The 15503-nt window shown below is 42.6% G+C and overlaps 1 protein-coding gene across 1 annotated transcript in view; it reads right to left on the reverse strand.

Annotated features, from left to right (window-relative positions):
* Window positions 1-15503, reverse strand: part of fibcd1b (fibrinogen C domain containing 1b) — a 115723-nt gene that overhangs the window by 84019 nt on the left and 16201 nt on the right. The window contains exon 2 of the mRNA XM_053411902.1: window positions 3424-3507. Coding sequence (XP_053267877.1) covers window positions 3424-3507 — 84 coding nt within the window. The remainder of the gene's footprint in view (window positions 1-3423; window positions 3508-15503) is intronic.

Genomic DNA, 15503 nt, shown 5'->3' on the forward strand with positions numbered 1-15503 from the left:
TTCCCACTCGTGAATGTGAGTGCAGGTGCAGCCGAGTGATTTTTACTTGGCTTGGCTGTATTAATGTGTGCATGGGGATCTGTGTGTGTGTGTGCACTCTGCATAAAGTGTATAATGGCCTCACGCTGCAGAATGGCATCTATGTTACATTAGAACAGTTTGACTGAGCTCTGTCGCCAGCGGGCCAAGACATCAGTGGAAGCCATCATCGGCACTGCTCTAAATTCATAGCAAAGTGAATGTTAGCATACTTAATATGGGGAAAGATATACGCTGGCTGTCTTTATTCTGACAGCAAGACACACACGGAGCTGGCAGACATCTGCATACACTCTGAAAAACTAAGACAAGAGCAGAACATATTTCTCATGAAACTTAAAAAAAATCCACCATAAACTAGACTAAATTATGTCCCCAGATACCAAACCCATGCTAAACTTAAAGGAACAAAGAGGTAACGGTTCGGCCAAGTGGAGTTACAGAGGTCCTGCAAATAAAGTGCTAGTAAAATGGTGGGTCAATCTAAAATCACAGAGACCATTCGTTGAGAAAAATGTATTTGACGTGTACTTTGACTGTCTAGTCTGTCCTAAGTCCCGTTTGTTAACATGGAGGAGGCAGGATTTATTAGCTGCCCTGCAGCCAGCCAACAGGGAGCAATCAAGGTATTTTGGTTTCACTTTGGGTGGGGGCTGTTATGGTGGTGCCTAGGTGCCACACAGCTGATGATTCTAAGTTGTTTTTATATTAAAAAAAAAAGATCTCCCTCTCAACCTTTTGGGGGGTTGCATTGTCTTCCCGACACTCTGGTCCTCTGCCAGAGGCCTGGGTGTTTGAGGGTTCTGCACAGTATCTTAGCTGTTCCTAGGACTGCGCTCTTCTGGACTGAGGCTTCAGATGTTGATACTGGAATCTGTCTGAGCCTTTCTTTCTTTCTCTCTCTCTGTCTGTCTGTCTGTCTGTCTGTCTGTCTGTCTGTCTGTCTGTATATATATATGGTGTGGAGGTGGCTCAGAGAGCACCACTAGGTGAACATGAAAGAAGTGATTGGCACAGCTGAGACTCGTTGGACAATGGTCTCTCCCTGGAGTCAAAAGGCAGAAGCTGAGCTGCCACACAGAGCAAAGAGACACATGGGAGACAGGAGACACACGAGGAACACACATGATTAGAGACACTGAGAGACTGAGCAGCAGTGCCGATGTGCCAGCTGAAATAGCTGACAAGTTTAAGTAGGGGTTCGATTTATGTTTTCACCTGTGTGTACAGAATACAAATATGCTGAAAAGCAACTGGTTTGTCTCTGGCTGTTGTGGTGAGACCCCGGTGGCACACTCACCCCACACCTGTGGCTCTGCTCAGTACAACAGAATAACACAGACCAATAGGTCGACACAGCGTTTCCCATTAAATACCTAGATTGAAGTGAGCACTACAGTGTTGTTAGTTTTAGTCTTTTTCTTTGTATTATTCTCATATACTATATAATATTAATGTACATACTGATGTTTATAACTATTGCTTCATTGTAGACCTACATGCAGCGCTCCATGCTGTCACTCTCTCTCACACCCATCGGTCTGTCGGACAGGTCTTTTGTGACACTGGGAGAAATCTCACCCCTTCCCCCTTTTAGTGGCCCAGTGGTCCGTCAAAACATCCATAACGCTTTTTACCATCTTCTGAAGGTAGAAACAGCAACACATCCACATGATATGAGTTTAGTCAAGTTACAGTGGGACTCATATAACTGAGACTCAGAAACCCAAGGGGAATATGACCTGTTCAGATGGTGTCCCAGTTTGTTGTCTATTTTTTATTGTAAAATCTTTTTGATGCTTAAGGGTTTTTACAGTTAAAGCTGAACCTCTAATGTATAATATAAATCTTGGTTGTTGTACTGGTGTGACAGCTGCTCTCAATATTTGCTTGCCAGGAATGGTCTAATATTGTAGTTGAATGAAGGAACAGGCCTAGGGACGATCTTTTGTGCTTCCAAAAAAGAACCAATCCACTTTTTATGAGGTCAGACTGACAGAATGAATTGAATGGAAAAATAATGATAATAAGGAGTGTGGTTTTTTCTCCCTGCCTAATTAATTTTTTCCCTGGTCAGTTAGAGATAAAATGCAAGAAGCAACCGGCTTCATGTCCCAGCGGTAAGCTCTCGATGGGGCTCAAGAGTTGTAGAAGAGTAATGACACAGAGAATAGGATGCAAGTAGCCTTTTAACACATAGTTTTTTTTAATGAGTCTCTCAATCTCTCAGCAGGAGCCCATTCAGTAATTAGTGTCTGACTTTCATATCCTCTCCTGTCTCCACTCATCCCACGACATAGGATTTTCCTCTTTTAAGAAAAAGAAAAAAAACTGGGTTTTTCTGATGATGGCGTTCTCCCATGCAAGAGCATTATCAGACAAGGGTCGGACGAAAAGGCTTTGTCTGTTCATTAGGTGAGAAGGACACCAGAAGAAATCTCCCAAGCTCTCTCTTTCATTTCTGAACACAAACATATACACAGACACAAACACATATGTGGACACAAACTGATGTATACACAGGAAAACATTCAAAATGAAGCTGGCCATCCAGTGAACATAAAACATCCTTTACTACAAAACATTGGGACATAGCACTTGTGATTCTCAAACTGACAATTTTTCAAAAAGGGTTTTTTACCAATCCCATTTCCTTTTCCATTTCATTCACCTGGAGATTGAATTCCACTTTCACATCAGTACTCAGTGGGTATCTTCTTCCCACATTCTGCCAGGCTCCTTTTCCTGGTACACCCGTGATCACTCGGCACAGTTCAAAGAATCTGCAGGGGCCTAATCCCATAATTCTTGTGTGTTTGGGTCCTCGCGCGGAGGTTGAGCCACTGCAGCAGCTCGGTGGCAAAATGTAATGTGTAATATGCAATAATCCTCCGCACTGCCAACACCGAAGCGGCGGAAGGAAACGGATTGTGACGAAAATCGTCATCAGTTAAACCAAATCTCCCCCGCAAGTGAAAACAAGTTCACGGTGAATCCCTGATTTTACTGGGAGGAAGGTGGTGGAATACAAAGACAGGACGACATTTAAAGAACTTAATGAAGGGATTTCAAATACAAAAAAACATTTCATCAAACCAGTCCCTCCATTTCTGTTCTGTTTGATGTTTGCTGTATCCTGATCTCATACATAGCCTCTCTACAATCTAACTGATGGAAATCTGTCATATCCTTTAAGTATTTTGAGTCAGTATTCAAATTCGTGTTTTTTTTTTTTTTTTTTATCAATGTGACATCAATTGCGAGAAGTCTCAAATGTAAGTGAACATAAATTGTTGTGCAAAAACAAAGCATGCGTTAAGGAGTGCACACATGCATTCTCGCCTGTGTGTGTGCACGTGTACGTGGTGGATGACAGGGCCTTACCTTGGCCGGGGTCTCCCTGGCAGTATCTGAGTCAGACCAGCGATGTTTGAGCTGGGAGGAGCTGGGAACACACTCACAGAATGTCTGCATGGGACAAACAGACAGGGCCACCAGTGTTGGCGTTTGTTCAAGTCACATGTGCAGTCAAGCATGCCAGCACATGAGCACAAACACACACACACAAACATACGCATGCATGCAAAAAATCCCACTGAGAGACACGGTTTGGATCTGAGGGCAGGGCGCAGCACATTTTCAAAGCCTTATGTAATATAAAAATCATTGTTAAGGATAAATGGTGCTGGCACCGATAATACTCGACTACCTACACACATAATTGCACAATGACTAAGACAGATCTGAACAGGCATCTGTACATCTCAGAGGTATCATTGAATTCAATAGTTTATGACAAGCTCAATGCATCTTCTCAGAGAAAGATTTGCAAATCCTCAGTGCACGGATCCGATCAACTAGAAATAAAAAGAGAAGGAATAAAAAGAAACGAGTATTTCCCTGAATGCTGAGTGGGTTCAGGAGGTGTGGAGGAACGCGTTCTCATATGCAGGCAAATGTGGGCGTTTGTGTGCAAAATGTGAAAGTGACATTGCTCAGCGTGCAGCTCATATACACGTGCTCTTGTCCGAGTGGTTGTAGCAGCTGTACAGATAAAAGCAGAGTAATTATAAAGGTGGGGGCTTTGTAAGTGCACCAGGAGAGCACATCATTCCGTGACCTTAAACACTGCCTGCTCCCACTGTGGAATTGCTCAATTAGCCTGGGACAACAACATCAACACAAAAGCACACACACACACACACACACACACACACACACTAACACACACAACTGCCTACTTGACAATAGAAGGCCGCAAACACAAGCAGTTAATGTATCATGTGTTCTCTATCAGAGAGTATGTGAAGGTTCATGATTAAGACTAAAAATAATCTTTACACAGGTTTGATTACATGTATGTAATTATTTTATCACTGGCAGATAAAAACATGAAAGAAGCTAACATGCATCAATCCAATCATCTGGGTAATTTGAATGTATTGATAATATCACAAATATTTCCGCTGACTTCTTATATTTTTTAATTCAACAAAAAACTGCAACAAATGAATACAACAATGTGGTTCAGTATAAATACAAAAAATTTAATCGCAGAGTTTCTTTGTGTGGAGTTTAAATCTGGTTGAGTTTGACCTGCAATATTCACTTTGCATTTGCACACATGTGACCAGGGCCTTGGGATTGGTCGAGTGCGTGCATCATCAGGACCTTGATACTGTGGCTCCAGCCCCTGAGCACTTGCTTTACATTTGATTCCTTGTTAAAATCACAAATATCCCATATTTGTTTGTGAGAGAGCATGCACAGTGTAGATGTGTGTGTGCACATATATGCAATTGTGTTTTCTTTTCGGTTGTCAGTGAGTGAAATGCTGGGTATGCTCATCACACACTGATTGTTGTGATGGCTCACCGGCAGTTCACCTTGTTTTACTTTCTTTCTCTTCCAGTAAGAGAGGGGAAAATAAGAGAAGTTGGAGGGAGGAGAGAGACAGGGCGAGATTCGGGAGAGGTGAGCTGAATTCTAATGAGCAGCCTTGGGTCACTGATAGAAATCTATGTCTGTTCTGCCTAAAACATTGCAGCTGCCTGTGCTCCCAGTCCACAGACGAGCCACACAGCTATCATTACTAAATAAACAGACGCTACAGTGAAGCGGCTAAACAAACTAACAAGTCCACGACGCCGGAAACTAAATTGGAATTAATATTAATGCGTTAAAAACCCGCCGATAGAAACAGAAATGGGCACGAGTTCTTCCTGCTGCTTTGAGGTGAGCACACCTGTGCGCAGCCACGGAGCCAAATGGTACAGTGTGTGCTTGCTTTGTTGCAGGAGGGGAATAGATACAAAAACATAACACGCACACACAAAAAAAAGCACATGCGCACAGAACAAAGATGGTGTGTTGCAGCTGCTTCCCACTCAGATCACTGACACACTGCCTTCCCATTACTCTGAGCGGCACGTATCGGAGCTTTGGTTTGTTCACCCCCTGCCTGCTAATGCTCACATTGGGTTTCTTTGCTGCCTGTGCACACACACACACGCACTCACTCACAGCGACACATCAGTATCTGTGGGGCTCCTTTTTGGCAGTGGTCCCGGCACGGGCATGACTGCTTGGCAGTGTTTGTCTAGTCCTAATCTGACTCCGCAAGCTCCGCCATTGGAGAGGATTTACACTTAATAGAATATCTGAGCTTTTTATTGGTTGGACCTTATAGGCAGAATCCTATCTGATGAGCCGCGTCTTAGAAGACAGGAAGGGCTCAGGCTCATCCTGGACGTGACTGAACGTATACGTGCGCTCTTTTGCGAATGAGCGTTCCCCGTGTTGGCATGTGCGTGCACGTGGACTGAGATCTTAACGCTATCTAAAGCTATTTTGATTGATTTAAAGTGTTGTTCTTAGAACGTATTTGCTGAATACCATTATGTGTGAGTCCCTGTGTGGGTGTTTGAATGACAAGGACTTTAGCGAGGACTGTTTGAATCCGCCGCACTAAGCTGATGGACTAAAAAAGGCTCTGGACATATTAACTTGTGGTTTTACTGATTATTTAACACAGGGGAAACCTTTTCCCAACTCAAGGGCCATTTACATTTTTACAACATAAGTGGGCTGAACTAAATTACTGAACACATATTTTTTTAACAATTTTTCGTGTCTTTGTCCTAATTTGTTTGTGGTTGAGACTTTAACCTTTGCGATTACTAATATAGCTTTTCTGAAGTTCCATTTTTACCATGGTTTAAAGCACTTATTGGGTTGGATGATGTCTGTTGGTATGTGAAAATGTACATCAGGTGGAGGGGGGAGGTGTCCATGTTTGCAGTACGCTCTGACATATATTTAGAATTTGCATCGCCCTGCAGAAAATCTGCAGCTTCTCATTTTTAAACCTGTGCTGAGCGTCACTGTCGCCAAATAATATATCAAACATGCAGCTGGTGGTTCCTCATATCAGCTGTAGCCGTAATTAACGTGATGACAGGCCTAAATTAAAGTTTGGTTTGTTTGTGTGTCTCTGCGCACTGCTGTCAGTACTCGTCAAAGATAGTTTGTGAGACGCCACTCTGTGACACCGGCGTACAACCACCAGTGTACTGTGGGTTTCTGCTTTGCCAACAAATCCACCAGAGTATAACAATGAGCTATGGCCTCGGATGAAATAGCTTTACTAAATATATTTTTTAATCAGTACCAGTTAATGAAAATAAGTGTGAGTTTAAGTCTTTACGGCTTATTCTAGCTGTGTCAGATACATTAACTCTTAATCAGATTTTAAGTACCATAAATAACCGATGTAATGGGATCAGGGCCCGAAAAATCTTGATCAGGACATGACCCATAAAACACAGGATTTAATCTTATAGTTTATATATATTTTAAGTTATAGCCTGCATGGGATTAGACTGTGTGTGTGTGTGTGTGAGTGTGTGTGTGTGTGAGAGACAGTTTGCACTCAGCTATCTGAACAACACTTTCAGACGTTATTTATGGACAATGACCAAACCCCAGGCAAATATTTAGATGATAATGAGTAAATTACTTAATTTAGGATATCATACTAACCAGTCTAATGTGATGGGTGGAACTGCTTACCTTTGGTGAGACATCTGATGTCAGATGGTAGTGATCATAATGCTCACAGATAGCTTTGGTCAAATCAGTTTACTCATGGACCTTTGGTACTTTGTAAATTAACATGGGATTGAGATAAAATGGAAAAAAACAGTGGACCTGACTAATTGTTATATATATATAAATGCCTATTTAGGGGAAATACATCTATGACTCTGACTGTGAAATTTAGTGGTGGATTGATTTGATTTATGGGAACTATTGGGCCTTAGTGGTGGTTTGTGCTCTAGCTGTAACCATTTGTGGAGGTGAAAATAAAAGAATACTGAAAAGCGAATGGTTTGTCTCTGGCTGTTGTGGTGAGACCCCAGTGGCATCGAACACTGACACAGTGGCGGCCGACGTGGGGCTCCACGCTTCCAGAGATAAACCATTGAGAGTGGACTGGCCAGCTATGACTATGATCATATAGAAGTGTACTTAGCATGAGCTACATTTTATAAAACCACTGCATTAAACAGATGAAGCAGACAACAATAGAGCCACAGTTCAGTTATACTCAAATAATATTTTAACCTTCTCCACCCCCTTCATGAAACAAAATGGAATTCAAACAGAAGAATTCTGCATGCACTGCTGAATATGATGAGGTGTTTACTTTGCCAGCATCTGTATTCTGTTCTGCAGACCACAGAGATTTTGGGGTCTGGTTATTTTAGAGGACACTGCCGTTGAGGATTTAATGGGCAGCATGGCAGCTTTTTACAGACTTCAAAGGGAATATTCCCCGTACGGCTAATGGCTGATGACAGAGCTGGAGACTTTTTTTTTTTTTTGTTGTTACTTGGCCACTGGCTCAGAAATAACAGTTTCCGTGTAGAAGCTGGGACACGGCTGTGACTTGGTAACAAGACTAAGTATTTTAGATAATATGTGACATCCAATGATGGCAGCTCCGTCAGTGGTTTATTTTTCATTTCATGTATTCAGATTGTTTTTACACTTAATTCTTATTTTCTTTCTTTTTGGTAAAACAGAATGACTTACTTGTTAATAGTCGCCCGTGAGTGTGTCTGTGAGGATGGGTTTTTCAATTTCTATATTAACAAGATAACACCTTTCTTATATCTGCTCATAAATCAGCTATTTCAGAGGTGTAAATAAAATATATTTTAACACACGTTACGAAGACTTAACACAGCCAAACATGCCACATTTACAACGGGAAGTTAAATTAAAGACCCTTATATGGAGGGAAGTTCATGAAGAGAGATGATACTTGCTAAACGTATGGGATATGATGTTTGATCACAAGATGCTTGATTTATGTTTGGTATATATAAACCATGGATAGACACACAGCTCCTTTGGCTAAAGTAGACGAAAGAAAACAGGGTTTCTCACTTTATTTAGCAGATCTACTGTATATGTGAATCTAAAGCGGTTCTCTGGCATGAACAGAAAATTGGATCCGGACAATTCCCAGAGTTTGCCTTTCAAATATGAAGAGAGATTTCAGCGAGAGATTTCCCGAGTCAGTCACCTTCACGACAACAGGAGCATGTCTGGAAGATTTAGGTGGGGGACGGAGCCCGGGTAGAGCATGGAACGAGAAAACATGGCCTATTAATTATCCTGCGTAAATCAAATGTCTGTGTTATGCACATTGACACTGGCAAAGGGCCCCTTCCATATGGAATCCCATCCACTTTCCCAGTTGACAGCTTCTTTGGCCTCTTCTATGTGTATGGCACCTGAGATATTTGTATTCTTTAAGTTTTGTGTCCATTATGCATTAGAAATGTCATCAAATGTTTAATGGTCTGTATTTACCTAGCACTTCTAATGTCTTGATCACCACTGAAAGTGCTTTTGCAGCATGGATGCATCATTTTCTCTACGAGAACCACAAAGCAGTCAGGGGCAATTTGTTTTGTTTGTTTGTATCTTGCCCAAGGACACTATGGTATGCGTAAGGGGAAAACTGGGATCAAACGGACTAATAGTTCGAGAAAGACCCGCTGATCCACATCCCTCTCTGCTTCCAAGCTGAGAACAACCCGCTGAGCCGCAGCCTGCCCAACACGTCCATTTGCTTGCTGTGGATTTTCTCGAAATGTTCAAGCTGTATTCTCACATGGACTCAATCTGACATTTTCCAAACATTTTACCATGGATCTGGCAAAGAAACGTTCCGGAGAAACTGATTCAGACCTTTGTAGTCTCACATAAAAACACCTCCGCAGAATTTCCGGGGTTCAAACTTTTATTCTATGTCTGAAAGCAGCTGGAATGTCTAACAAGAGTCAAAGCTTCCTCAAGTACACATCCTGTGCAAAGTCAACGAACTGCATCAGCTCCGGCGTGTGCATAACAAACGGCGAGAGAAATGCACTTCACCTTCAAAATAAGACAGCATGCGGAGAGAAAAAAGGGAGGGAGGGACGGGAGGCCTGCAGGAGACCGGGGAGATGAGTTCAATCCTAAGAGACAAATCACCCGCTCTACCCTCCACTGCCTGTCCTTGGAGCTCACACTGCAGTCGCCCACACACACAGGGAGTGAGTCTGTCACCATCCCTGAGACGCACACACACACACACACACACAGGAATGCAAAAACATACTATCACGGCAGCGACTAATATAAAGCACACAATTACTATGAGGTCAGAATGGCTGCTTTGTGAGCGTGAAGTCAAACTGAAAGATTGAAAGAGGGCTTTCTCTTTTGATTGGGTGTTTTGTTGCCTCTCGTCTCACAGGACACAGACTACTCTTGCTGATGCTCCCTTATCTATTCAAGCTAATTTATTAGAGTCTAAACATGACGAGGCTCCAAACATCTCGACATTTAAAATGCTGCATGTTTCTACTAATCGTTACAAGCTTTTTTTCCCTGTTCCTTTTAATTGCCCATTCCCCAGCTACTGGTCCTGCCATTCCCAGCCATGTGAAGATGAAAGATCTCTATGTGAATTTCCTGCCCTGAGGATTTTTTAAACCATATTAGCTTATTCCGCTTATTCTTCTTCCTCCCCATTGCCCTCAAATAGAGCTGGCTAAATAAGGAACTGTTGCTACTGTGGGCTTGTATAAGGCCTATTGAGACATTGAATGTGATGTCGGGACTTACAAATAAACTTGACTTCCTTTGACTGGAAATTAAACTTTCATGTGCAGGATGCAGGCCAAGTGAGGGAGGGTTCAGTACCACTGCATGACATGCCAAAAGCAAAAAACTCAACAGTGCACACAGAGTCAGGATGTATTCTAATGGGAGCTTATGAATGCCAAAGCAGCACCACTGTGGTAGTAGAAACTTGGGTTGGGTATCTTTTTGGTTATTGTAGACAACGGTGCTAAATCGTTTCTTGTAAAATGGAATGGGACAAAATGCAAAAAAAAAGTCAACGATAAAAACTGCTTTTTTTTTGCCAAGACCAATTGAAAGTTGGATTTTGACACATTAACTATAATATGTGCAAAATCGTCATAAATCCAATAACGCAATAAATAAACACAAAATAAAAATAAAATGTTCAGGTAAAATTGCCAAATGCTCCAACTCCAAACTTGGAATCAATTGTCTCCCCTCCACCAAGGCAAAGGAAGCCCACACTGCCGGCTGATGTGCTCAGCAGGGGGTGCACAGTCACACATACGCAAATACAAAAAACAAATATTGGCGGTTCAACAAACTCCACACGAAGCTACGCCATGATTTGCCACACCGCAGGAAGCAAAGGGGAACATTGGGTCATGTGACCAGGCCCAAACGCCAGGTGCTTCATTGAGTTTGTTGTGTTGCTTCCTTGACACAGAATTGCTTTCATCGATTTTTTGCCGATTGAGATTAGAAACAAAGTCGATGCAATGATGCAAAGGAGCCAAATATCACACGAGTAAACAAATGATCCTGGGGCCTTATTCGTGGTAAAATGCGATTTGGTGTGAATTCCACTGGAGTTTAACAGGAGGCTGATGTTGCGTGCTGCCAGAGCAGGGTAGAGAGTGTGTTGCCACCAGAATTAAATGTAATGTTAACCTGACCCAAACAGTGATGATTATGTTGCTTGTAAGCAGGGCGACTATTACAGGACAAAACTCAGGCACCAAAATGAAGCAATGAAATCCACAGTGGGATTTGGTTCAGTGGATACCGGCTGGGACCCAACTCTAGAAAAAACATTCCTATTAAACAGCGAGAATCCGTCAGAGCAGAATAACCATCTTGCATGTGCTGCTTAAAAACACACCAACAGAGACGTCTTTATAAAGGAGCTTATTCTAAGATTAAATAGCAAGGAGTTAATAATGATGCTATTCCCTTTAGCTTTGTCAAGATGAATTAAAAATGATTCTCATCATCATATCTTAACTTCACAGGCTCACATCCATCTCCTCTCCCCTCTACTTCTCTCAACTCCCCACTTCTTGTTCTCCTTTGGAAACTGCCGGCCACTTACAGTCCTGATTGCAGTTGCTGAGCACACTTAAGTGCATCGGCGGAACTCAGGATCTACAAATATCTTGGAGAGACATTTGTACACACACACACACACACACAAACACACACACACACCTTTATGCGCCGCACACGCTGACAAACGCACAGACACGCCATTAAAAGACAAGATGGATCTCCGCCCCACAGCCTTGCTATTTTAATAGCAGTGCGATAATAAGGCGGACCCTCCTTCTAACTGGCAGAAATGAAGAGCCTCTCCTCAATGTATACATTTGCATACATTGCTGTGTGCAACTACACACGCTCTCATAAATAATACATGCATGCTATGGATACTGGTGTCTGCACTTCATGGTGCCGCTACCTCCCAGGATGACTTATGGTTGCAGCTCCAGCCGCATATCATGGCAGCGTTACGTGAGTGCATTCATTTGTGTGCCTCTGTCTGTCTGGGACTTTGTGGCCATCTCTCTCCTGGTGTGTGTGTCTGTGAGGGCGGGCGGCGGATACCCTACAAGTTGACAGTTTGACCTTGGAAAAAGAGAACTGATTTTGATGCTGATGGTGTGAGACAAACGTGATGTCTGCTCATTTGCTCGCACTGTTTGCGAATATGTGTGTGTGTGTGAGAGTGTGCAGGGGTGAGGGTTTATATGTGCAGTGCTTCGTTTATGTAAAAAGCTGCATGTGCGTGCGTGTGTGTGTGTCCATGTATGTGCACAGCGTGACCAAAGGATGTGTTGGTCGAGTGCTATCGGGTGCTAAGTGCTGCGTGTTCAATCTCTCCCTGAGGGGAGGTCGAGCTGCAGCGGGTGTAGGCCTTCTAAGGTCGTGGGTTTCTGTAAACTCAACTTTCCTATCGTGGACTCAAGTTGTTCCGTAACACCACAAACAAATGAGTTCCTTTATGAAGTGGAATACCTCACCTCTCCTCCTCTGCGTTCCATCCTCATCCATCTGCTCCGTCCTTAAAAGTGACAGCGACAGATTCCTCGGACTGGAGTCCTGTTAGCGGATACAGGGGTACCCAGCGTGCCAACAGTGTAGCGATACTGCTGCAGTGGCACTACTCGTAAAATACAAAAGCAATTTCCTCCAAAGGCCCTTCAGCATAATGGAAGCATTCTTGCATTTCCGTGCAAAATAACCCCTTCCGAAGCAATCGTCACTGAGTGCGGGACGTACTGGAAAAAGTGGGATACGTGCACGCCATTAAGAGGCCACTTGACGCAGCGTGTTGGGTTTATTTACTCTTTTTCTTTTCCCCTAGAGGATTAAAGGTCGAGTCCGCAACAGGTAAAGGTTTGTGCAGCTGTGTCACTTATTAAGAATGAATTGAATTCAGGGTTTCTAAGTTATGGACTGAAATGGCGGAAATAACCTTGTGTGTTGAAGTCATGACCCAGCAACTAGAAAAGAAGAGACAGGGCATTGTGCACGAGACACTGCTACTACCAGAGCAATAAATACATGAAGATAGCTGCGAGCACCCCCGTGCTGCTTTCCATTTCATGAGGAAATCCTAAGTGGCTTAGTGGAAACTGTTGATGTGAAGTGTGAAATTAAACACCATGCAGATACACACAGGCATGTTTGGTATAGAATGTATTGCACCATTTCTTTTCTTTCCCATTTCTTTCCTTTCTCGACGGAAAAATCCTTAATAATCCTCCGTATTTGAAGAACCTCGACTGAGCTTTTCTCAAACTACACAAAGTCAAATCCATTTAATCTACCTGCCAGAATTTGCCAGTCATCATGACCTGCGTTTCCACCGATTGATTTTCACCCTTTGGTATAAAGTTGCTAAAGAAGTTGATCTTACAGATACTTGCAAGCGTAACTTCTACTTAGTGTCACTAAATGCAACACTTGTATCTCATGTGCCACATTGTCCAGAAGTTACGCAACAGGCTGATACTTCATACACTGAAATACAGTGTAGAATGGATGTTGTAGCAAATTTTGTAGTATTGTTCCATTAACAGTTGCTGAGGGCCGAGTTATATGCAACCTCAATTGTCACTTTGCATAATTTATCTCAACTCAATTCAAGAATAACTTATTCGGGCCCCAAGGGGCAAACCAAGGCGAGCAAGAGGGCCAAGAGAAGTGCACAGCCAATTCATCCACACACAAAAGACCAGACCAAATACCGACAAATCTAAAAATACAAACTAATATAGAAAAAAACTAATTTAAGTAAATACAAATATGTCCTATAAGGTTAAAATGCATTCAATAAGTTAACCTGACCATCTTGTACATTTTGTTCGCCTGTCTGACGGCGTCTGGAATAAACCAAAAGCTCCCATAAAGCAACATGCTTCATTTCACACCATTATCCCCCTGCATAGAAAAATAACTGAGACAGCCTTAGGTGAAACACAGACAAGTAGAAGAGGATTTAATATGGAGGGACATTTTATTCTGAAAAGGAAAGATCTAAATTCAGTGTGAATCTCAGAGACTGAGGAGCCGGAGAGCATCTTGCTCTTTGACTTTTTGGAGAGGAAAAAACAAACTGTTACATCTGTCATTTATTTCCATGAATGCAATGGGCGATGTCACAGAGAATGTCATCCCAGTGAGCAGTCTGATGGAGGGGCCTAAATCAGAGTGGAGTGAGTGCATGAAGAAAATGGTGGAGTGTGGTTAGCTGGTGCTAAATATCAGTCACGCTCCGTAAGGAACAGACCAGCTATTCGCTGTGTTTACCGGAACGGAACAATATAATTACTCAAACTGAGCTCATGTCTAACAGGTTTTTTATCACACTGCACAAAGTGTAGGTTTATTACTTAGATGCTTAAAAAAAAATCTGTATATACTCTATACTTCAAAACACCTAATGAGGAGCCAGGCAAATTCAAACTTAAAGTGATACGCCGAGATTTAATGTGTCCCCATGCACGAGCTGTGATCTAAATTATGACTGTTATGTGATATTGTTGTTTTTACATTGTTGTTTTATGATGAGTGCACCAACGAACGACACCAAAACAATTTCCTGTATGTGCAAACATATTTGGAAAATAAAAGAATTCTGATTCTGATTCTGGTCAAATACACTAATGCTGCTTTTAATATCACATTAATTGCCAAATTTATTAAAGAAAATCTACATTTATCAGTTGAAAATGTCTCATAACACCACCTAGTGTTTCAAACTGTGTTGGACCTTTCAGAGATCTCTCTACATCATGACCTGAATCATAATTAAAGGTGGGCCGCCAAAGGCCACCAGCGATGCTCATGAGCAGGAATGTGGAAAGCTGCCCTCACTTTTGCTGTAACTAAAAACCCATCCACCATATAGAGATGAACCCCTCCATCTGCTCCTGCCCCTCCATGTCCTCATTCGAGACTGCTTCACCCCCCCCCCCCCGCCCCCCCGCAATCTATCCAACGGCTCGGGACCAATAAGCTACGCAAAAACCCGGCAGTCTCAGCCCCAGCCGCATGTGCCGGCAGGTTTGAACGGCAATGAGCAACAATGGTCCTGGCTGTCGCAGGAAACTCGTTAATAAGCCCTACACAATAACAGGTTCGAGATGGAAACAGGCTAAGATGAGCGAGGGGTGCAAAACTTTTCACAACGCTAAACAACATTGGTGTCAATTCCCCCTAATTGATAAACACATTGCCCAGAAAAAAAAAAACACATGTTAATCCTTAAACCCTGCAAAGTCTCCATTTGTCACAAAGCGACTGCAAGTAATTATGGCAGACATGTTTATAAGGTACATGGCCGTTCTGAAAATGTGGAAACTTTCAAAAGCGGAAAGGACGCGCTCGGAACTTAATTAACGAGCCGCGCTGCTGTCAATTCCTCTGGAGTTAGGAGATTAGGCCACTTCATTAGTGTCTAGAGAAACAACAGACCAGAGATGAGAAAGGCAGAGCTCAGCGAGCGAGTAGTCGGGAGACGGAGGCAAAATAAA

Source organism: Pleuronectes platessa, chromosome 19 (assembly GCF_947347685.1).
Source record: "Pleuronectes platessa chromosome 19, fPlePla1.1, whole genome shotgun sequence".
Taxonomy (NCBI): Eukaryota; Metazoa; Chordata; class Actinopteri; order Pleuronectiformes; family Pleuronectidae; genus Pleuronectes; species Pleuronectes platessa.